Source organism: Capsicum annuum, chromosome 2, assembly GCF_002878395.1.
Source record: "Capsicum annuum cultivar UCD-10X-F1 chromosome 2, UCD10Xv1.1, whole genome shotgun sequence".
In the NCBI taxonomy this organism is placed as follows: domain Eukaryota; kingdom Viridiplantae; phylum Streptophyta; class Magnoliopsida; order Solanales; family Solanaceae; genus Capsicum; species Capsicum annuum.
The window spans coordinates 36,715,709-36,740,661 of record NC_061112.1 but is presented as its reverse complement, the minus strand read 5'-3'; the positions used below and the strand labels follow the sequence as shown (position 1 = coordinate 36,740,661).

General features: G+C 39.5%; 1 protein-coding gene across 1 annotated transcript; it reads left to right on the top strand.

Moving 5' to 3' along the window:
* Window positions 1-1,646: 1,646 nt before the first annotated feature.
* LOC107858428 (AP2-like ethylene-responsive transcription factor At2g41710) lies at window positions 1,647-24,203 on the top strand. The gene is made up of 10 exons (XM_016703076.2): window positions 1,647-1,867; window positions 4,147-4,392; window positions 20,860-20,942; window positions 21,101-21,109; window positions 21,197-21,285; window positions 21,558-21,631; window positions 21,702-21,752; window positions 21,955-22,016; window positions 22,175-22,797; window positions 23,781-24,203. Exons 2-10 carry the CDS (start codon window positions 4,160-4,162, stop codon window positions 23,832-23,834), a joined length of 1,278 nt encoding a protein of 425 aa, XP_016558562.1. The 5' UTR covers window positions 1,647-1,867; window positions 4,147-4,159; the 3' UTR covers window positions 23,835-24,203.
* Window positions 24,204-24,953: the final 750 nt, after the last annotated feature.

The window sequence follows — 24,953 nt, the reverse complement described above, 5'->3', positions numbered from 1 at the left end:
ATGTCACCTGTACTTAGTGTGAATTAAATAGCTTTGGGACTTCTAAACATGAGACGAATAGCTGAAAACTCGTCTAGAGTCTTGCGGGGTATTATAAGTCACGAAGGTGCGAAAGGTTAGCTATGATAAATTTAGGAGAAGTAGAGGTAGACAGAAGAATCAATATATATATATATATATATAAAAGAGATCAATAGTTAATCCTATGTGACATGCCTTGAAGGCCTCTAATGCTATTTATCTATTTTGTGGTTTTTCAAAATTATTTTCTCCTATTTTTAGCTTGATAAATTATTTAAATTAATAAAAACCATCCATTAATGTCTATATTATTAGAAATTAAATACAATGTGTTTAATATATAATTATTAAGAAAGGTGATTAGACATGATGTTATGCAATTGCAATTTACCAAGGACATGACCATAGTCGTAGGACTACCTTTGTAGTTTCTTGTTATTGGATTTCTACTACTAACTATTCTTTCATATAGTTCGTTTGTAGTATTATATTGTTGTAGTATTGTTCAACTATTATCTGTTGTTTTGTTACTATTTATTGTCTTTGATACTTCTATTACGTCTTTTTGTATATTGTTTCGATCTCGAACCAGAAGGCTATTAAAAACAAGCTTTCTACGTCACCTCTTAGGAGGTAAAATCTGTGTACACTTTATCCTCCTCAATCCCCACTTTATGAGACTACACTTGGTACATTATTGTTATTGTAATATCATATGTTCAAACAATTATAAAATTTAGACATATAATTTATTGGTTCAATTTGTTTATATTTTTTAGTAAAAAACAAACCAATCAATGATGCCAATTTTAAAGTTAAACCAAATCAAATGCCAATTTTTAAATCAATTTGATTTGATTTTTCACTAAATCGTGAACACTACAAGACTAATTCCTTAGTAGGCGAGAAATTTCTACTAACCAGACAAAAGGTGAGTTTTTACTTTCTATCAACACATTATCGTATCTGTACTATTTTCTAATATAAAATATTTTATCATGTGTTCATATGTTTAATTGAAACTAACCGGCCAACCGCTCAAATAGTGAGAAGCACGGGTGTGCAAAAAATGAACTGACTGATAAATCGAACCGATAAAAATATTATTGGTTTATTGTTATTGGGTTAATAATTTTATATATATATATATATATATATATATACAAATCTATTATTTCAATTATACAAACTCTTAGTTTCTCTTAACAACATTTAGTTCAAACTTAAAGATTCTTGTAAACTAAAACACATTATGTAGGATTTTTAGTTGCAATTAAGATTCGATTTTTTTTGTATTAGTTATTACTAATTCTATTTTATGAGTATTTTCTTATCGGTTAAATCGAAAATCGAATCGTTAAGAACTAAAAATCAATAAATCGAAAATCAATAAAAGATAGCTTATTGATTTGATTATTAATTTTTAAATAAAAATCAAAAAACGACAAATCAAATTGATAATATGTAAAATCGAACCGAATCACACCACTCCGTCTGAGAGGAGCTGGAATCATGATTTTGGACGTGTGTCCCTGACATGCACATGGTCAGTCTCGTGAATGCGACAGTTTGAAATATGTGGAAACTCCCATATTACCCTCAATTCGAACATAACCGTTTGGCTTGTCCACCACTTTTCTTCTAGATCTTCCAATCAAAAGTCGAGGACGTCATCCACATTTTATGTCTACCTTCTTCTTCTTGTATTTACTACTTAAAACACTAGCCTCTGAAAATCAAACTACTAGTAGCCCCTGCAGTCCCCTCATTCTCTCTCTGCTTCAAATGCTACGTTGATTGTCTGTTTACTGGAATTTTATCTTCATTAAAGTTCTTTCTGCTTCAGGTATCTCCTCAACTTCTTGTACTTTGTAATTTGTACACAGATATCATGAAATCAGTAATTTCTGCTTGAAAAAAAGGGGTTTATTTTAGGTTGATTTTACTTGGATTTTTCGTTTTGAAGATGGGTTCTATTGTTCTTTAAATATTGAGATGTAAGAAAGTCTCTCAAGTGTTTAATTTCCAAAACATGAGCACTTTTCCTTGAAACAGAGGCGGACAAAGCTAGTTTTTTTTTAAAAAAAAAATCTGTTTCCTTCTTTATTCAATATACTCCTTGGACTTTGTGTGTGTGTGTTGTAACTGGATTTTAGCAGGAATGTCCATTGACCGGATAAAATTTTTGTAATCGTGTGGGAAATCTAACATGAAGCTTACCGCGATTCCTGAATAATTTAATCACTTCTATATCCTCACAGTTGAGGCAGCAGTCACATTACATCAAAAACTTAGATCCCATAAGATCATTTTAGACAATTGATTGCTTAAACACTCTACATACACTTACTCCATGGCTACTAAATCAAGAAATTAACTTTCCAAAGAAACCTAAGGCCTCCTTTTTTAAAAAAAAAATATTAGGATGTCTAAATCTAGATGCACATCCGAATTTTAAGAGGCGCATTAATATTTAAATGTTTAATCTGAATGCATATCTAAACATTAAGATGTTGTAATAAGATTTGAATACTAAATAATTAAGACTTTATTTTTTAACATCTAATTATATAAAACCTTTCTTTATTTAAAAATTAAGAAATACAAAATTCAAATAAAATACTTAATTAATCTAATATATCAATAAGGTAACAACATAATACCAAGTATATTCCCACAAAGTGAGGTCTGAAAGGGTAGAGTGACGCAGTTCATATCTCTGCCTTGGAGGTGAGGTAGAGAGGTTGTTTTCAATAGACCCCCGACTCAAGACAAAAAAATTGTAGTAAGTACAAGAAACAATGATAGTAACAAAATAATAGATAGTAACAGTACATAACTACATAAATAACTTAGTTGCGCGGACTCTCCAAAAATGTTGTCGTAATCGTGTCGGATCCTCCAAAAATGCACTACTTTTGAAGGATCCGATATGCACTTGATGACATTTTTAAAGTCCCAACAATATAGCAAAATAATACTATAATTGATCTACCTGAAACAACAGTCATCAACGAAACTCCGAGAACAAGAAACTAAAGTGTAGCACTATGAGTACTAGTATGGACAATAAGACAAAGCACTTTTACCTACTAGCATGGACGCACTCCTACCCACTTGCTTCATACCTTAATCCGCATCCTCCACACCTTCCTATCCAGAGTTATACCTTCGGTAAGTTGTAACCGCGCGATGTCCTATTTGATCCCCTTGCTCCTGTATTTCTTTGGTCTACCTTTACCTCTTCGAAATTATTCGTAACCAATCTATCATACCTTCACATTGGGCATCCATGCATCTCCTCATCACATGTCCGAGCCATCTCAACCTCGCTTCCCATATTTTGCAATCCACCGAAGTCACTCCTACCTTGTCTTGGATATCCTCATTTCTAACCCTTTTTTGATAACCTCCTCATTTCTAATCCTATCTGTCCCAGAAAACTCACACATCCATCGCAATATCCTCATCTCCGTCACCTTTATCTTTTGGATGTGATAGTTCTTGACTGGTCAACACTCAACCCCCATACAACATAGGTGGTCTATCCACCACTCCATAAAACTTATCTTTTAGGTTTAGGAGTACCTTGTTATTCCCCGACTCCAGATGTGAGCCTCCATTTCATTTACCCTGCAGTGGGTGACATCCTCCATTCTATATCAATAAGATATTTTTTTGAATTATATGTAGTTGGTGGTGGTAATTTCTAGTGATGGTGGTTGTGGGTGCTGATTAGGGATAATGTTGTGTGATGTGGTGGTTTTGGGTAATACCTAATGGTGATGGTGGACGGTAGTAGTGATTACAAATGATTGTCGATTACAAAAAAAATTAATCACCTTTTCTCTATACTAACCTAACAAGTAATGTATAACTTATGAGTTTCAAAGTTTTTGGAAGTGGTTGTAAGTAGTTCTAAGGAAATGAGTACTGATCAAAAACTGAAGTAAATTAAAAAGGTATGCCCTTTTTTATCTTGCATCACCATGTAATGGATAGAAACAAAAGTGGTTTATTACTTGTTCTGTATTGACTAAAAGTGTGAAACTTCTTGTATACGTCTCAAGATTTTTAAATTATTCGGTTTTTTGGTCAGTCCCTTTATGTTATGTTCTCTTGCAGGACCTTGTTGCTTATGGCTTCCCCTTCCTCTGAGCCTACTGCCAAGACTGAGGGTAGCAGTGGCAATGATGCTGGTGGCGGAGAAACATCAGAAGCTATGGGGAATATAGGGACTGATCAACTATTATTATATAGAGGACTGAAGAAAGCAAAAAAAGAGAGGTGCTATACAGCCAAGGAGCGCATAAGCAAAATGCCCCCATGTACTGCAGGGAAGCGCAGCTCCATCTATCGTGGTGTCACTAGGTATGTCGTGGAAAAAAGGCAAATTGCAGATGGTAGTGAAGTATTAGTCTCGTTGTGCAAAGATGTTATATTCTCTAGCATATTGCGTAAGAATCTAGTGTCTCTACATTTTGCTTCCTTAGTTGCCAGACCTACATAGGGTTCTTTTATGGAGGTCTATATATGATCTCTAACATAGAAGGTCTTTTCAGCAGGATGCCGTGTTTTGCATATTAGTGAACAAAGCAACATCCATGTTAGTTTTTCTGGCATACATTTAGCAATGGGCACTTTAAAAAGTTTATAAATGTGAAGCGGGAGAGAATAAGAGAGTACTAGAAGTGATTATCCCCTCAAGCTGTTGAAGTTTAAATAACTACGTTTACCTGTCTTAAAAAGAAAAGGAAATCAATACCTAATTACGACGAGAGTAAAATTAAGCTACCTACTATATTTACATATATTCTAGAATATTTGCAAGGATTCTAACACCACCCCTCAAGTTGGTGCATACAAATTATGTATACCAAACTTGCTATATATTTGACTTGTTTTGGGACTGGCTAGGGACTTGGTGAGTATACTTACAGGCTATCATTTGACTGCACAAACCTTGTGATGATGTCTCGTGAGAGTATTTGTACTCTCTATTTGACAAAATCACAATATGGTCCTCTGTGAAACACTAGACTCGAAGCAATGTAAAATGCAGCCTCATTATCCCTCAGAAGTTCCGTTTCTTTATTCTCTCCACATTTCAACCCTTTTAGTAGTTGCTTGATTCATATGAATTCATAAGTTGTCATTGCCATTATCCAACATTCTGCTTCTGCACTTGATCTAGCAACCATATTTTATTTTTTTACTTTTCCACGACACCACCAGAAGTGGATCATCTTCCAGATGGTGGCTCTGCCTAGTCTACATCTGTATATCCAATAATTTTGTTATGTCCTCAGTTTTCGTAAAGTAGTCCTTTCCTTGGAGCCGATGTTATGTACAAAGAAGGTAAATAATTGCATTCCAATGACTATCACAAGGAGAGTCCAAGAACTAACTTCCAATACTAACCGGGAAGGAAATGTCAAGTAGAGTCACATTGAGATAATTTAATTTTCCTACCAACCTCCTATATTTTTGAAGATCACTAAGAATTTCCCTTCTGAAAGGAACATCGATAACAATTCTGACAATTTTGTTGCCATCTATATTATTAATAAGGGAGAAAGAGAGGAGCTTAAGGTCAAAAGGGCATTTTCGAAATTTAAATATGAACTAAATTTGTGGGGCCAACTAAATTTCACTCAATGCATCACTTTTAAACTCTAATTTCATCTTTTTTACTTTTCTCTTTGATCGCCATGTAGGACTATAAGATTATATAGCTTTGATGATAGTTATCTTGATAAAAGCTAAGTTGCTCGTACTTTTCAAAATGTTGCCGAATTTGTGGCAGATCCTCCAAGAATGCACTACTTTTGGAAGATCCGACATATTGGGGTTAGCCAGCCCAAAGATACTCTTACATGGTGTGATATTGTCCGCTTTGAGCTAAGCCCGCACGTTTTTTCTCTAAAAGTCCTCACACCATAAAGGGGTCGTTTGGTAGAGTGTATTGGAATGTTAATACATGCATTAATTTAATGTGTATTAGTAGTATCTTATTTGGTATACCTTTTTACCCTATATATAACTAATGCAAGCATTGGTTATACACTCTATTGTGTATTGAGGTGTGTATTACTAATACCTTAAAATCTATGACATTAGTAATGCAATGGATCTAATGCATGCGTTAACATGCTTAAAGACCATATTACCCCTCAAAAAAATTTTCTCGTCCTTTCCAACATATATATTGAGTGTATTATGTAAAAAAAAAAAAATTAAAATTATGTAATTCATATTTTTTTTAATACATCGAATCAAATACTGCATGAGAAAAATACAAGCATAACTAATGCAAGCATAACTAACACAAACATTAATAATACAAGCATTACTAATACACCATATTTTGCATTATTCTTATACACTCTACCAAACGACCCCTAAGAGATCTTGCACTTTATATGTAGCTTTCCAATCCCTTGAGCTACTAATGTGGGACTTTGGTTCGCACACCCAATAATCTCTCCCTCAAACTAAGTTCCACGTGCCCCATCACCACGATCCGCGGGTCAATTTCCAAGATCCACTGTATTGTGTGCTACCCACACCCAACAATCTCCCTCTCGGACTAAGTTTCATGTGGTCTATCACCACGATCCACGGGGCCATCGAGATTCATCGTGTGCCCACCCACATCATATGAATATTTATGACAACCGAAGCCTGCAACTAGCTTCTTCTTGTATGTGCATCTCCAAGCTCGTACGGGTATCAAACCGAGCCCACCCGTAACCCATCACTCTGTCACATCACCATACTCATCGCTCTGAACTTGGATTCTGATACCAGTTGTTGGGCTCAGCCAGCCCAAAGACACTCTTACATGGTGTGATATTGTCCGCTTTGGGCTAAGCCCATACGACTTTTCTCCAAAAAGCCTCGTACCATTAAGAGATCTTACACCTTATATGTAGTTTCCCAGTCCCTTCAGCTACCAATGTGGAACTTTGATTCACACACCCAACAATACACCTGACAACATTTTTGAACAGTCCGAGCAACAGGAAAAAAGCTTCTATTTGATTTACTTCAAATTACCATAAATTTCTTTAGTTGGATATTTGTCCATTTTGGTGTTGATTTCCATTATCTGAAGAAATTCAATACTCCCTCTGTCCAACAATATTTTCCACTATACGTATTAAAGATATCCAACAATACTTGTCAAGTTTGGAAAACCAATGGATAATTTATCCTTTTTTACCCATTTTACCTTTGCTATTAAATACTATTTATCACTCAATGTATTTCCAAGACATTAAATTTATTATATACAAAGGGCAATCTAGTAAAAGTGCTCATATTGTTTATTGTTTCTGTACCTGTGTGCCAAGTTAATAGTGGACAACTATTGTTGGACGGAGGGAATAGTATTTATGGATGAATAGGGAACAACATAATTATATGATTGTACCGAGACCAAAACAACCAAAAATGTTTCAATAAAAGTTGGCATACGATGTACAAAAAGTTCATGCTCATCGTTATCTCTAAAGATAGGGTTTCCTAGCCATCCAACCGCTATCCCATCCCGTTATCCATTGAACCTGCTTTGAATAATGCTCCGTTTGCTGGATTATTGGCGATGTAATCATAAAAAGCTAATTTTCCACGAATTTTAGACCTAGTTACACATTTGATATTAGAATGTCAATAGGACTACAATCTGGCATCTATGTATCCTCAAAAATATTAAGTGCATATTGCCTCTGTGAAATGCAATTTCTTATTTGGATTGAGCAACCTCAATGCCCTAGAAGTACCTTAACCACCAAGATTCCTAGTCTGAAGTGCAGGAAAAGGTGATGTTTCACCTCGGTCATTCCCTCGTTATCATTACGTGCACAAATCTAGTGTGGAGTGACGATAAATACAGAATGATCATCTTCACTTCAAACTATGCCAAATTTTTGAATAACTATGCTAAATTTCCTGTTGTTCTATGCTCGAGGAGACTGCTTCAGGCCATGAAGTTTTTGTATAGTCTGCACCATGTTATTATACTGTCCATCAGCAATAAAACGTGGTATCAGAGCCTAGCTAAGACCAGCAACATATAGGAAGAAAAATTCCAAAGTTGGAAATTTTTCAAACAAGTCACAACTGTCTGAAGAGAATTTTGTTTTTATAGGTGTTGCGATTAATCCAACACCATCACAAGAACCAAACACCAACATACTCAGCCAATCTTCTGCCATGATACGAGCCCTCACGCCTACCAGAGCAACTTGCTTCCAGCTAGAGCTGCTCACATGCCGGCGTGTGCGAGCTTCATCAGCCACTTCTCAGTGATACTTTTTCCTACAGTGTTGCTTCGTCATTTGGAGGCTACCCATATAGGTATCTCCTGATTCGACCACTTTTTGGTGACCAGATTCAATTTTTCAATTGTTGCATTTGGCTCTTTCAATTTTTGGTGATTGCTTCAGTTTTTCCTGACTCAGATAGAGATTTCACTCTGGTAACATCTACATCACTATAGACTTTATATTTGTTAAATTTTGCAATGATCCATCATTATGTTTCTCGAATTAGATTTTCTTGGTGCTTAGACCATGGTCTCCACAACTCGAACCATTTTGTCGATACTAGAACCCTTGATAGGTGGTGGAAATTGCTTATTTTGGTCAAGTTATGAAGCAACTCTTTTGAGAGGATGCCACTTACAACAACAACAACAACAACAACAACGGCATACAGAGTATAATCCCACTCAGTAGGGTCCAGGGAAGGTAAACTGTATGCAATCCTTACCACTATCTCAGAGGTGAGGTAGAGAGGTTGTTTCTGATAGATCCCTTGCTCAAGACAAACAATCTAAACAAAGACATAATATAAGAACAAGAAACAATAGGTGGTTCAAAACAACAAAGAATAATAGAAATAAGACTCCATGTTTAGGCCCACTTTAAAGACAAAAACTATCTAATACTTACCATGTTTAGAAAAGTGTTATTTAAAACATATTTATTTTAATTTAGTAGCAGAATTAGGCCCACTCTAAAAGTGGTTTGAAAAGTATAATATTTTTCCTCCACAAAACTTACATAATCCCAAGTAAAAAATAAAAGAAAAATGGTCAAATTTACCCCTCTACTTTGAAAAATTGGCTAAATATAGCCTTCGTCATACTTTGGGGCCAAATTTACCCCTCTACTTTGGAAATTGGATAAATATACCCTTTGTCATACATTGGGTCTAAATTTACCCTCGATGTCATACTTTGAGGTTAAATTTACCCTCGTTGTTAAGAACTTTTTACACTACCTTTCCTTTAATAGAAAAGCCCAAATTAATGTTTAATACCCTATTTTTTAAAAGTAAAATTTGACCCGAACCACAAAAAGACAAACAAATATACCACCACCCCTCATTTTGTGGTTTCTATGTTAAATACCTTATTTTCTAAAATAAAACCTGACACAAATATGCCTGCCCGCCCCCCCCCCCCCCCCCAAACCAAATTCTGTGGGTCAAATTTTTCTAATGAGATTGACTAAGCCACTTGATATTTATCAGTACATAGCTCATGAAAAATGGATTTGCAACAATGCAAACACAAACAAATATACTCATCCTTCAGTTATGGATCTGCATCAATGCAAATCTCATGAAAAATGGCACTTAGCGGTCAAATGCAAAAGATTAGGCCCATCGGATATTTCTCTGGATGATTAAGTTAAGATATCTCCTTGTGTGTCAATCGTGACATCTCTTCATTCTTATATCTGTATATATAATTTGGATCTACACAAATTTTTCATCATGACGTTTGCTCAGAAACTTATCCACTAATTTTAGAATCTAGATACATATAGAATTTACCAAATTTTGAAATTTGAACATAACTAAAACAGATGGAGTTTGTTATAGACATTTTATCTAGTTCCATGCTTTTGTGTTATACCATTTCATTTTATTTTTTGTTCATTTGTGATTAACTTACTGGTGTTACACGTTGAAAGACAAGTATATTTGTTCGTTAGGAAAATTCAACCAGCAGGACTAAGGGAGGGGTATATTTGTTTGTGTTTTCTTTGTGGGTCAGATCGGCCAGATTAGATATTGGTATGTTTTATTTTTTTAAAATGGATCATTTAACGTTGATTTGGGCTTTTTTGCTAAAGGAAGGGTACCGATGAAATGTTTTTTAACAACGAGGCTAAATTTGGCCCCAAAGTATGACGAAGGATAGATTTAGCCAATTTTTCAAAGTAGAGGGGTACATTTGGCCCCAAAGTATGACAACGAGGGTAAATTTGGCCCCAAATATGACGAAGGATATTTTTAATCAATTTTCCAAAGTAGAAGGGTAAAGTACAATGTAAGAGTATCAATTGATGGTAGCACCCTTTTTAAAATAATTGAAGTAGGTACCTAACGAAATTATATTTTTCATTAACACAACTACAACAACAACAACAAACCCAGTGTATTCCCACTTAGTGGGGTCTGGGGGGGTAAGATGTACCCAGTCCATACCTCTACCTCTGATGAAGTAGAAAGGCTGTTTCCGAAAGACCCCCGGTTCAAGGCACAAGATATCACACAAACACATAGTAAAGCACAGAAGCAGATGACATAACATAAATACGGCACCCATAAGGAATATAAAACAGAGGAAAGCAGAGGAAAGCACACAGATTCGTAATAAGCATGGAACACTGAATACGGAATCATAACGGGAATAAAAAATAAAAAATAAAAAAAACCCCACCAAGTAATTCCCTACACTAGCGACCCAATCTGGCCCTACTCTTCTGCCGTAATTCGCGTCTTCCAGACCTTCCTATCTAGGGTCATGTCCTCGGTGAGCTGTAACTGTTCCATGTCCCGCCTAATCACCTCACCCCAGTACTTCTTCGGCCTACCCCTACCCCACCTAAAACCATCCAACGCTAGCCTCTCACACCTACGGACCGGGGCATCCATGCCCCTCCTCTTCACGTGTCCGAACCATCTCAATCGTGCTTCCCGCATCTTACACTCCGCTGAAGTCACACCAACCTTCTCCCGGATAGTCTCATTCCGAACTCTATCCCCACGAGTCAGTCCACATATCCAGCGCAACATCCGCATTTCTGCCACCTTCATTTTTTGGATGTGAGAGTTCTTAACTGGCCAACACTCCGCTCCATACAGCAAGGCCGGACGGACTACCACCCTATAGAATTTGCCTTTAAGCTTGGGCGACACCTTCTTATCACACAGCACCCCCGACGCGAGTTTCCACTTCATCCATTCCGCCCCAATACGGTGCGAGACATCCTCGTCAATCTCACCATTACTCTGGATCACGGACCCGAGATACTTGAACTTATCCCTCTTACATACCTCCTGTGCTTCCAGCTTCACTACTACCTCGTTCTCCCGCCTCACGTCATTAAACTTACATTCCACATACTCTGTCTTGCTTCTGCTCACCCTGAACCCTTTAGACTCAAGAGTTTGCCTCCACATCTCTAATTTGTCATTTACACCCCCTCGAGTCTCATCTATCAGAACTACATCGTCTGCAAAGAGCATACACCACGGCACCTCCCCTTGAATACGCCGCGTCAACACATCCATTACTAACGCAAACAAAAAGGGACTAAGAGTAGATCCCTGATGCAATCCTGTCCGGACAGTGAAATGCTTTGAGTCTCCTCCCGCCGTCCTCACCTGGGTTTTCGCTCCCTCATACATATCCTTAATTACTCTGATATATGCCTGCGGTACTCCCCTCACCTCCAAGCATCTCCAAAGCACCTCCCTGGGGACTTTGTCGTAAGCCTTTTCCAGGTCGATAAACACCATGTGCAGATCCTTCTTCCTTTCCCTATACTGCTCCGCCAACCTCCGTACCAGGTGGATTGCCTCTGTCGTCGAGCGGCCGGGCATAAATTCGAACTGGTTTTCCGAGATAGACACTATCCGTCTCAGCCTCACCTCGACCACTCTCTCCCAGATCTTCATAGAGTGACTCAATAACTTAATCCCCCTATAGTTATTACAACTCTGAATGTCCCCCTTATTCTTATAGAGAGGGATCATGGTACTCCACCTCCACGCCTCGGGCATCTTTGCCGTCCTGAAAATTTCATTAAACAATCCAGTCAACCACCTTACACCAGCCTCTCCCACGAACTTCCAAAACTCCACCGGTATCTCATCCGGCCCAGTCGCCCTACCCCTACGCATCCTGCGGACTGCCTGTCTAACCTCTTCTACCTTAAAACGTCTACAATAGCTAAAATCCCGACACTCCTCTGAGTGCTCCAGTTCCCCTAACACAATAGCTCTGTCCCCCTCGTCATTCAAGAGCCTATGAAAGTACGACTGTCATCTCTTCTTTATGTGGCCGTCCTCCACCAACACTCTACCGTCCTCCCCCTTAATGCACCTCACCTGATCGAGGTCACGACCCTTCCTCTCCCTAGCCTTAGCGAGTCTAAACAACTTTTTCTCCCCTCCTTTCCCCTGTAACCCTGCATACAAGCTCTCAAAAGCGGCCGTCTTAGCTGCCGTGACCGCTGACTTCGCCTCCTTCCTCGCTAGCTTGTACTCTTTCCTGTTTACCCGCTTCTCTTCTTCGTCCTTACTTTCCACCAACTTAGCATACGCCTCTTTCTTGGTCTCCACTTTCTTCTCCACCTCTTCATTCCACCACCAATCCCCCCGATGGTGACCGGCCCGGCCCCTAGAAACACCCAACACCTCCCTTGCATTCTCCCTGATGCACCTTGCCGCCCTGTCCCACATACTATCCACGTCCCCCCTACACTCCCACACCCCCTTGCCCGCCAACCTCTCCCCTATCTCCCATGCATTCACTGGCGTCAAGCCGCCCCACTTAATTCTCGGTCTACACTCCTTACTCCTCCTCTTTCTATTCTTCTTTATACCCAAATCCATAATCAAAAGCCTATGTTGGGTCGAGAGATTCTCACTCGGGATGACTTTACAGTCCTTACACAACGCTCTATCCCCTTTCCTAAGCAACAAAAAGTCAATCTGGGTCCTGGCTATCGCGCTCCGAAAAGTGATCAGGTGCTCGTCCTTCTTCGGGAAGCCCGAGTTCACCACCACCAGCCCAAAGGCCCTCGCAAACTCCAATAGGGTCGCCCCCTCTTCATTTCTCTCTCCAAAACCAAAACCACCATGCACATCCCCAAAGCCTCCCGGTAGCGCCCCGATGTGCCCGTTGAAATCCCCTGCTACAACAATCTTCTCCGAACTGGGCACGCCTCTCACCACCTCCTCCAAAGCCTCCCAGAACCGCATTTTCTCCTCCCCCTCCGCTCCCACTTGCGGCGCATAAGCACTACACACGTTCAGGGTAAACCCCCGAATGACCAACTTAATAGTCATCAACCTATCGTTGATCCTCTTCACCTCCACTACCTGACCTCTAAGCTCTTCATCTACTAAGATGCCAACTCCATTCCTACGCCTCTCGCTCCCAGAGTACCACAGCTTGTAACCATCCACATCCCTAGCCTTAGACCCTACCCACTTGGTCTCTTGGACACACGCAAGGTTGATCCTCCTCTTCCTAAGAATCTTCACAAGCTCTACGGACTTACCCTGAAGGGTCCCTATATTCCAAGACCCAACCCTCAGCCTACCGTCGCTATCCACACGCCCCCCACTACCTCCCCCTCGGCCCAACCTTGGCCTCCCGCCCACTCCCGCCCTCTCCCCATCCCCCGCCCCCACCACGGCCCCACGCCCCAACCCCCTCGGACATGACCCTATCCACCCATTACCACCCACAGCCACAACTACCCGACAGTATAGGAAAATATAAAGATGAACCCGGTGACAGTATCAAAGCAGCAGCAAGGAAATACAAAGCTCACACACATTCAAAGTAATATTCCCGAAATAAAACTAAGAAACGACCACAGCAACAGCAACAACAGACAGCAGACAAGGTACAGGGGCTACTACGAGCAAAATACTAAGGATGGAATATGAAATAATGAAATAAAATGCAATAAGGATGGAATATGAAATAATGAAATAAAATGCAATACGAAATAACGAAATAACAAAGGTTAGAAGTCACCGGATTTCGCTTGGAGCTGCGGCTGCTGGAGACGGCGTAGCGGTTGCAGACGGAGTTTTGGCCTGTTGGAGACCGAATTGGCGGCTGGAGACCGGGCGGCGGCAGGTTGAAGGCCGAGGTGGGGGGGACAGTGCATAGAGGGGGGGGGCTATGGACCGGCGAGGGGGTATGAACCGGTGGGGGGGTATGAACCGACGGGGGGGTCGGGTCAGCGCCGGGGGACGGCGACCGGAGGTCGGGTCGGCGCCGGAGGTCGGAGCCGGCGGTCGGGTCGGGTCGGCGCCGAAGGTCAGCGACGGCGCTGGGGACCGGGGCCCGGTGCGCTAGCGATGGAGAGAGGGTAGGGAGAGAGAGAGAGGGCCGGCGACCGGAGGTCGTGGCCGGCGGTCGGTCAGCGCCGGGGACCGGAGGTCGGAGCCGGCGGCCGGATCGGGTCGGCGCCGAAGGTCAGCGACGGCGCCGGGGACCGGGGGCCGGTGCGCTAGAGATGGAGAGAGGGTAAGGAGAGAGGAGAGAGAGAGAGAGAGAGATACGAGCTTGACCTCTTATAGGAGATATAACATAAGTTCAGAACAAATCGCAACAGGAAGTATTAGACAGAAAAAATGGTGGAATATTGTTCCAGCTTGCATATAGTGGACTGTGCGGAAAGAAAGGAAATACTAGTCTGCTCCTTTGTATATAATTACGAATCAAAATATAAATTTAGTACATTACAATACTTGGGTTTGCAAACCCTAAACAACCAAACAAGTCACCAAATTCAAGTTACAAATTTATGGCCTTATGATCCAAAGAGCCTCCAAAAGTACATAATAAGTGTCAATGGATCATGTACAAGTCCCAAATTCCTACAAAACAGTTATGCCAGAATGTAAATACAAACAAACAACAACATACCCAGTATATTCCCACATAGTGGGGTAGAATGTAAATGTGATCTGCATAAAAGCTCAAAAAAGTAAACCTCAAATGGCCATCTTCAAGTATCTTCCCGAACATTACCTATGATAGAAAACAACCATTGATGAGCATAAAGTTTAGTGGTGCATTAACTTTATGCCTGGTTGAATATTTTAAGGCTCAAGTGTCAAGAAAGCTCATAGAACTATTCCATGAGAGTGTTTCAAATAACATTTTCACCCAATATGTACATCATGCCATCACAGTATCACATCAAGCATAAACAAATGTCAAGATGGGTCGAAGCCCTGAATCAAGTATGGCTGAAACCCAAAATATTCTAGTTCTTATGTAATATGAACAAGTTCCATAATTAAGACGAACCCCAAATCGAAATTCTAGACGGGAAAAGATCTTAATCAAGAGGCAAGCCGATATAGCCATATAGGTGACAAAGACATTGCCATATGAAGGACAAAGCCCCAACAAGTTTGAAATGTGATCAAGCAATTCATACAAGGGGGTGAGTTAGCGAATATCTTGCAATACCTGAGAAATATCAATAAGACGATAGAAAGTGACGTGAAAGTAAGCAAAAGTTCAAGCTAATTATTGAAATATTCTGCAAGCAAAGAGAGTACAAGGTCAAGTTAATACACAATGGCGTTTTAGCACATAACAAGTTCTACAACTTGAGAGATTCAAATCTTCTATGCAATAGACCAACCAACTGTCAACTTCCTCAATTAATTTCCATTGTCTTGTACAAGAGTATATATACCTTGAATACACAATCAAATACCTATTTAGTGTTCAATGATTTCAGCATATTGAAATGAAACAAGATAGGTATCCAAAGTGAAACCTAATTGGTGAAATTACACTAATTTTTTAAAATAGAAAATCTGGACAGCTCAACTGTCTTGTATTGTCAGTTTTGAAGTGGTAAACGGAAAAATTAGAGAGTAGGTCTATGTCTTCATGAAAATTGTAGGTCTATGTCTTGGGGTGATGAGTTCCATACAAAAAGGTATGCTCAAAATACTAACAATAGTACATGGAAGGTTTCTAAACAAGAAAATTCGGGCAGCACTTTTCATGTACTTCGTCCTCTTTTTCGGGTCAATAATAGCAAAACTAGATTTTGACACACACATAAAATTGTAGAGCTACGAGTTATTTTTCCCAAACATCTTGATTCTCTTAAAAAAGAGTTTTACACAACAAGATATGCTAAATATACTAACAGATGCACAGTTCCAAAACGAGTTTTCTAGACTTCTTAAGGAGAGGTAGCAAGTTTAAGCCGAAAAAAATAGTCTTTCCAGTTGAACATGATGAGGAGAAGATTAGAGGTTTTTTGGAATGAAGGAACGAAAATATGGAGAGGAAGTGCCAAAGTTAGAGCATATAAGTGAACAAAAAGTTTGTTGCCCAAATGTTAATATATCTCTCCCATTTCATCATTAAATGAAAGAGAATAATAGTAAGAGTATCCTACAGAAATTCCCCAAGACACTTCTTAAAAAATATTATCACAATTTAAAATAGGGAAAAGGGTCAAATTTACCCTTCTACTTTGAAAAATTGGCTAAATATATCCTTTATCATACTTTTGTGTCAAATATACCCTGATTATCATATTCTAGGGCCAAATATACCCATCTACTTTGGAAAATTGGCTAGATATACTCTTCGTCATACTTTGGGGCCAAATTTACCCTCGTTGTTAAGAAACTTTTCACATGTACCCTTCTTTTAATAAACAACAACAACAACAAACCCAGTGTATTCCCACCTAGTGGGGTCTGAGGGGGTAAGATGTACGCAGTCCATACCTCTACCTCTGAAGAAGTAGAAAGACTGTTTCCGATAGACCCCCGGCTCAAGGCACGAGATACCACACAAACACATAGTAAAGCACAGAAGCAGATTACATAACATAAATACGGCACCCATAAGTAATATAAAACAGAGGAGAGCAGAGTAAAGCACACAGATTCGTAGTGAAACATGGAACACGGGACACGGAATCATAACAGGAATAAAACCCCCACCCAGTAGTTCCCTACACTAGCGCCCCAAACTGGCCCTAGTCCTCTGCCGTAATTCGCGTCCTCCAGACCTTCCTATCTAGGGTCATGTCCTCGGTGAGCTGTAACTGTTCCATGTCCCGCCTAATCACCTCACCCCAGTACTTCTTCGGCCTACCCCTACCCCGCCTAAAACCATCCAACGCTAGCCTCTCACACCTACGGACCGGGGCATCCATGCCCCTCCTCTTCACGTGTCCGAACTATCTCAATCGTGCTTCCCGCATCTTGCACTCCACTGAAGTCACACCAACCTTCTCCCGGATAGTCTCATTCCGAATTCTATCCCCTCTAGTCAGCCCCCACATCCAGCGCAACATCCGCATTTCTGCCACCTTCATTTTTTGGATGTGGGAGTTCTTAACTGGCCAACACTCCACTCCATACAACAAGGCCGGACGGACTACCACCCTGTAGAATTTGCCTTTAAGCTTGGGCGGCACCTTCTTATCACACAGCACCCTCGACGCGAGCTTCCACTTCATCCATCCCGCCCCAATACGGTGCGAGACATCCTCGTCAATCTCACCGTTACTCTGGATCACGGACCCAAGATACTTGAAATTATCTCTCTTACATACCTCCTGTGCTTCCAGCTTCACTACTACCTTATCCTCCCGTCTCACGTCATTAAACTTGCATTCCACATACTCTGTCTTGCTTCTGCTCACCCTGAACCCTTTAGACTCAAGAGTTTGCCTCCACACCTCTAATTTGTCATTCACATCGCCTCGAGTCTCATCTAACAGAACTACATCGTCTGCAAAAAGCATACACCACAGCACCTCCCCTTGAATACGCCGCGTCAACACATCCATCACCAACGCAAACAAAAAGGGACTAAGAGTAGATCCCTAATGCAACCCTGTTAGGACAGTGAAATGCTCTGAGTCTCCTCCCGCCGTCCTCACCTGGGTTTTCGCTCCATCATACATATCCTTAATTGCTCTGATATATGCCATCGGTACTCCACTCACCTCCAAGCATCTCCAAAGCACCTCCCTGGGGACTTTGTCGTAGGCCTTCTCCAGGTCGATAAACACCATGTGCAGATCCTTCTTCCTTTCCTATACTGTTCCACCAACCTCCGTACCAGGTGGATTGCCTCCGTCGTCGAGCGGCCGGGCATAAATCCGAACTGGTTTTCCGAAATAGACACTATCCGTCTCAGCCTCACCTCGACCACTCTCTCCCAGATCTTCATAGAGTGACTCAATAACTTAATCTCCCTATAGTTATTGCAACTCTGAATGTCCCCCTTATTCTTATAGAGAGGGATCATGGTACTCCACCTCCAAGCCTCGGGCATCTTTGCCGTCCTGAAGATTTCATTAAACAATCCAGTCAACCACCTTACACCAGCCTCTCCAACGAACTTCCAAAACTCCACCGGTATCTCATCCGGCCCCGTCGCCCTACCCCTTCGCATCCTGCGGACAGCCTATCTAACCTCTTCTACCTTAAAACGTCTACAATAGCTAAAATCCCGACACTCCTCTGAGTGCTCCAGTTCCCCTAACACAATAGCTCTATCCCCTTCGTCATTCAAGAGCCTATGAAAGTACGACTGTCATCTCTTCTTAATGTGGCCGTCCTCCACCAACACTCTACCGTCCTCCCCCTTAATGCACCTACCTGATCGAGGTCACGACCCTTCCTCTCCCTAGCCTTAGCGAGTCTAAACAACTTTTTCTCCCCTCCTCTCCCCTGTAACCCTGCATACAAGCTCTCAAAAGCGGCCGTCTTAGCTGCCGTGACTGCTGACTTAGCCTCCTTCCTCGCTAGCTTGTACTCTTTCCTGTTTACCCGCTTCTCCTCTTCGTTTAATGGCTCATTCGTTAAAAATTAAACACATCCTAATCGAACCCGCCTGATTCTACCCACAAAAAATACACAAATAAATGTAACTCTCCCTCAGTTTTGTTAGTCGAACTTTTTCAATGAACAAGTATACTTCTCTTCCAACCTACAACACCGGTAGATTGTTGATAAATGGGATAACGCAGAAGCATGGAACTAGAGAAAACGCCTATTACAAACTCTGCTCTTGTTCCAGTTATGTTCAAATTTCAAAATTTGATATGCAGTTCTATGTGCAACTAGATTCTTAAATCAGTGAATAAGTTTTCTGAGCAAATGACATAATGAAAAATCTGTGTAGATCCAAATTGTATATAAAGATATAAGAACAAAGACGTGTCACAATTGGTACATAAGGAGACATCTTAACTCAATCCTCTAGAGAAATATCTAGTGGCCTAATTTGTTACATTTGATCGCTAAGTGTCATTTTTCATGAGCTCTGCACTGATGCAGATCCATGAACTGAGGAAGGAGTATATTTGTTTGTGTTTGTATTGATGCAGATCCATTTTTCATGAGCTATGAATTGATAAATATTCAATGGCTTAATCAACAGACCTGAGGAGGTATATTTGTTTGTGGCTCGGGTCGGGTCAGGCGAATTAGATTAGAGTGTGTGTTATTTTAAAAAATGGGCATTTAACGTTTGATTTGGGCTTTTCTATTAAAGGAATGGTACATGTGAAAAATTTCTTAACAATGAAGATAAATTTGACCCCAAAGTATGATAAAGAGTATATTTAGCCAATTTCCAAAGTAGAGGGGTAAATTTGATCCCAAAGTATGATATATGGTATATGTAGCAGTTACTATAAATTCAAATTTGGGAAGTGCAAAGTAAAATTTGTCGTTACAACAAAGATATTGTCATTTAACAGTCACCATTGTCAAAAAAAAAAAGAGATAGTGTCATTTAACTGCAAATATTAGTTTAAAAGTTTTGAGGCGTTACATCTTCAGTTCAACCATGGCCTAAGGGACAAGGTGTCCAGGATCACTTGATTAAACATGCTAGTGATATTAATGAAAAAGATAGGGGAGAATGGAGAAGATTGATACTCTGATACAATATGAAGCGGAAGAGAAAATGAGAGAGAACTCAGCTTGATTATCCCTTGAGCCATTGGGGTTTAAATAACTATGTTTACATGTACTATAAAATAAGGGAAAGCAATACCTAATTACCATTGGAGTAAATTAATCTACATGCTATATTTACATAATTCTAGAAAATTCAGGTTCTAACATGAAGTGTATCAGCAGTCGTGCCATGCATGACACAAGAAATGTCTACCGATACACCTTGCTTAGAGATGATAAACTCGTTTTTGATACTTAAATTTGTTTCCATATTCTATATACACTTTTTATGAGAACTAAAGAAGGTGAAAACTTTAAATCAGTGGGAGGTGTTCGATTTGGATATGAGAAAAAAATGAAGTTGAAAATATTTGGGATGGGAAAAGTTGCCTACTCTATTTGAGTCCTTAGGTAAGACTAAACAGAAAGGCTCTTGGAATTTAGAATGACTGCACTGCTTGGATGAGCAGAGTGTTTCTATATGTTTCAGTTGCTAAAGCAGAATAACCTCTTTCATTCGATCTTTACGACTACATTCGTGGTTTTGTTTGTTGGAGGAATTAAGAACTGCCTCTTTATGATTTTTAACAAAATACTTAATGAGTACCTATTCCTAGTGAATGCAATAGAAGATTCTAGACCTAAAGGTTTTCTCTCTTTTCTGGTGTGTGTTTTTTCTGGTTTATTTGTTAGAGTCAGATAAGATGGTATACGTTAACTCTCCTTCTGTTTTAGCAGTTTTCTTAACAAAATATTGGTTGCCTCAAGATTTTATCTTGTTCCTTGGAAAACTTTTGAGCTATGTTTTTAATTTCATGGCACTAGGCATAGATGGACTGGTCGTTATGAAGCTCATCTTTGGGATAAAAGTACCTGGAATCAAAACCAAAATAAGAAAGGAAAGCAAGGTATTTCTCTTTGTTTCACTTGCAGATATTTTTGTTTCTATTTCATGCTGATCAGAATTCAGCTCGATCCTCCAGTTCTTGTGAAAAACTGATGTTTAGAAAGTGTTTATATTGCATGGACATTGGGACATATATTGCTGTTTGATCTGCATGGGCAGTTTATTTAGGTGAGTACTTTAATTAAGCATTTCCTTAAGTACTGCACATGAAAGGAGATTAACTGTTAAACATTTCATGAACAAAACTTGTTGTAGGAGCATATGATGAGGAGGAGGCTGCAGCAAGAGCATATGATCTTGCCGCTTTGAAATATTGGGGTCCTGGAACTCTTATTAATTTCCCAGTAAGATGTTTGATATTAGTTTATTTCTCAGTTTATCAACCAATACAAGCATCACGCCCTTTCACATTCTTCTTATCTCTCTCAAGGATTTGCTACTCCATTTTCTTGTCAGGCTTTGTTTTCTTAATTCCTCACTTGCATAATATTGGATCTGTTAAAGCCTTGTTCTGGTAAAAGCAATAAATGGATCCTTTCGGAATGTTTCATAACTGTATCAGGTGTTTTGCAATGGCTTTACTTTCATGTAATGAATGTGCCGACTGTTTATGTAGGTGACCGATTACTCCAGGGACCTTGAAGAGATGCAAAATGTCTCAAGAGAGGATTATCTTGCGTCATTAAGAAGGTGGGTATGTTGTTTCCGTATGCATGTGTTTGGTGGTATCTGCTGATTCCTCATAAATTCATTTTTGCAGAAAGAGTGGTGGTTTCTCCAGAGGGATCTCGAAATATCGTCCACTATCCAGGTATGCTAGCACAGATCAAGTATGTGTGTATATGACTAGTTGAATTGAAAAGATTATGTGATGAGGGATGTAATGCTGTGCAATTCTCCTGGGCACATTCACATTTACTTATTTTTCATTGTATCTTGATCTTCATTAGGGTTTCTTAGATATGTCATTATTCACGGTATCTTCCATCTTTTCTTCTCTTCATCCAATGTAGTCGATGGGATCTGCAATTCGGTCGTGTGCCTGGAGCTGATTACTTTAACAGCCTGCACTATGGTGAGCACAGTTATTGTCATACAAATAGAAAGTTGTATTAATAATATTTCGTTTTAGACCTTCATATCAAAAAATAAAATAGTTCCTTTTAGACCTAGGATTTAGTTAGCAAATCAAGTGCTGAACTCAGATCTTATAAATCCTTAAATTTCTCGAAGGTGATAATGCCACAGTGGACAATGAGTACATCGATGGTTTCTGCATGGATAGAAAGATTGACCTGTCAAGTTACATCAAGTGGTGGGTTGGTAATAAAGCTCGTCAAACAGATTCCCATGTGAAAATGTCAGAGGAAGCAAAGGTTGGTTGTCCTGAAGATATTGACAACGAGCTTAGGGCTTCAGAATTATCAATTCAGCAGACTGAACCATATGAGATGCCCCGTTTGGGTGTGTTCCAAGGAAAAAAGAATCACAAAAGCTCAACATTGTCTGCTATGAGCATTTTGTCACAGTCTGCTGCGTACAAGAGTTTTCAAGAGAAGGTTGCTAAAAAGAAAGAAAAAGTTGAAAATGATGAGAATGAAAACAAAAGCACCATCAACAGAGTCGACCGTGGGAAAATGATAGAGAAATCAAGTCCTGATAGTGGAAGTGAGAAGCTTGGAGCTGCATTTCTCAATGCTGGGGGATTATCTATTAACAGAAACTTGCACCCACTTACTCCACTCCTCTCAGCACCACTTCTGACTAACTACAACAGCATAGATCCCTTAACAGACCCTGTTCTTTGGACATCTCTTGTTCCTAATTTTCATATAGGTTCTTCACGGCCTACCGAGGTAAGTTTCTCTCATCAAAGCTTAGTTTATCTTGTCTTGCATATTCTTTCTGTATAGAAACATGGAAGTTGGGTTAAAAGTTGATTGGAGTGGAAGGTTACTTAAATAATACTAGTTACCTATGGGGCAGATCAGGGGGTCAAGCCACTAAAGTGAGGGCTTTAGGCCCCCAAAACCAAATTTTTGGGGCCTCAATTTTTTTCATCCGGTATGTAATATCAGTATTGAATTTTTTCGGTTTTTCAGATACACCACTGATTAAAGAGGATCTGGCCCAATTGTTACCTTTTACAGATTTCTTGGTTAATTTTTTTTATTGAGCAGAAAAAATAAGGTCTCCTGTAAGTTGGCTTTAGGCCAACCGATCTTATTGAGCCACCCATGGTTACCTAGACTGTATAAATCATAGCATTTGAAGCTTAGTTTCACCAATATTTGACTTAAAATGTGTTATAATATATGACTTTCTCTTTGAGGAAAGAATAATTTTGAGTCAGTTGTACCTTGGCTGCTTGCCTCTGATATGACTTAGCTGGACCTTGGTCTTGAACAACAGATCCTACTTAGTAGTCAAACAACACATACTTTTGCAACCAACATTAGTGATACCTCAATATGATATACCCTTCCCACATGACTATGCCTATTTTACAAGACTACAAATAAAATGCAAATTTCGCAAGTATATATTGTTGAGTAGCATAATGGTATACTAGCTATGATGTAGTCGTAATGACTTGTCCTTTAATAGTGTTTGGGATTGCATATGCAGTAAAAGGTCTGTGTCCTATATCTAACCAATCGTTGTTGTTTAGGATTTCAAACGAATTATTAATCCTTATACGTTTACAAGATGGAGTAAAGGGTGAGCAGAATGGCTACGTTTCAAGGATTCCTCTAAAGAAAATTGTGCATAGTGGTGATTTTTTGAAGTAGGTATGAAAGGGACGTGTTTCTCATAAACTTGGGTCATTTTGATGCAGGTCCACAAGAGCAAAGCAAATTCAGATAATACTTTATTTCAACAAGAAGATTAACCTCTGCCTCTACAAGTGAGATACAGCCAACACAAACTTTCCTGTACATGTGAGTTTGCAGTCTTGTGAAGGATAGGCATACACACTATCTTTTGACAGGGTTTTTTCCTTTGGTCCATTATGAAATTTATAGGCCTGAATGGAGTTCTTATATAACCAAATGATGATGGTGCTTTTAGTAGTTGCAAAATATGTTACTGGTTTGTTTATCTTTTCAAGTCGATGCAATGTGCATGTAGCACACTTGTCCATCACAGTTGTTTATGAGTTTATCATCCATCCTATAGAGTTCTCCACATGTAGTTCAGCATCAAGCATGGTTGTGGTACTTATTTTTGCTGTTAACTTGAGTTGAATTTTGTTCTTGCCCGTCCTGGTTCTGGGTTGACTATTATTACTCCTTGTGGTTGACAAACCCATCTCTAACCATTAGAAAACACAAGAATGCCGCCTCTGTTGAAACTATAGTTTCCTCTTTCACACTTTTCTTTGAACTAAACATTTATGTTTGTCAGGAAAACGGTACAGTTGAATTTGTAATAAGGTCAAGGAGACCCGTTATAATTTAACTCATTAGATCCAGTCATTAGCAATTAAATATATTTGTGAAAGAAATAAACGAGAGTATATAAGTAAATACAGCTGAATGAAGTTGTAGGGCTCGCTGGTGGCGAGTGTTTGGATTGGATCTGAAGATGTTTGTCACGATCCAAAAGTTGAGGTCATGGTGGCACCTACCTCGACCCAGCCTTGGTAGGTAAGTCGAATTTCACAAAAGAATGAAAAAACGAAGTATAGAATAAATAACGCAATACAAGACTTCTAGAGCGAAGTCAGGTTATAACGAAAAAACGAAGTATAGAATAAATAACGCAATACAAGACTTCTAGAGTGAAGTCAGGTTATAACATGTAAACAACATAAATATCTGAATGAAATATGTAAACCCTAAAAACTGGCGTGAAGAGCATTTAATACAAATTCGAAAATTGAATAATTCATAAATCTGTCTTTGAAATTAAATAAAGACAATTAGGATTGGATGAGGTTCAAAAATCTACCTCAAACATTGGAGTTCACCAGTACCTCAAAATGTCAACCTCTTACCGCAGATCACAC

What these genes read in the sequence shown, in the direction of transcription:
- LOC107858428 (XM_016703076.2), top strand. Translation starts at nt 4,160, where the DNA reads ATGGCTTCCCCTTCCTCTGAGCCTACTGCCAAGACTGAGGGTAGCAGT. An exon ending in GAACTCTTATTAATTTCCCA is followed by an intron (nt 21,286 to 21,557) that starts GTAAGATGTTTG and finishes CTGTTTATGTAG; the next exon opens with GTGACCGATTACTCCAGGGA. An exon ending in CTTTAACAGCCTGCACTATG is followed by an intron (nt 22,017 to 22,174) that starts GTGAGCACAGTT and finishes AATTTCTCGAAG; the next exon opens with GTGATAATGCCACAGTGGAC.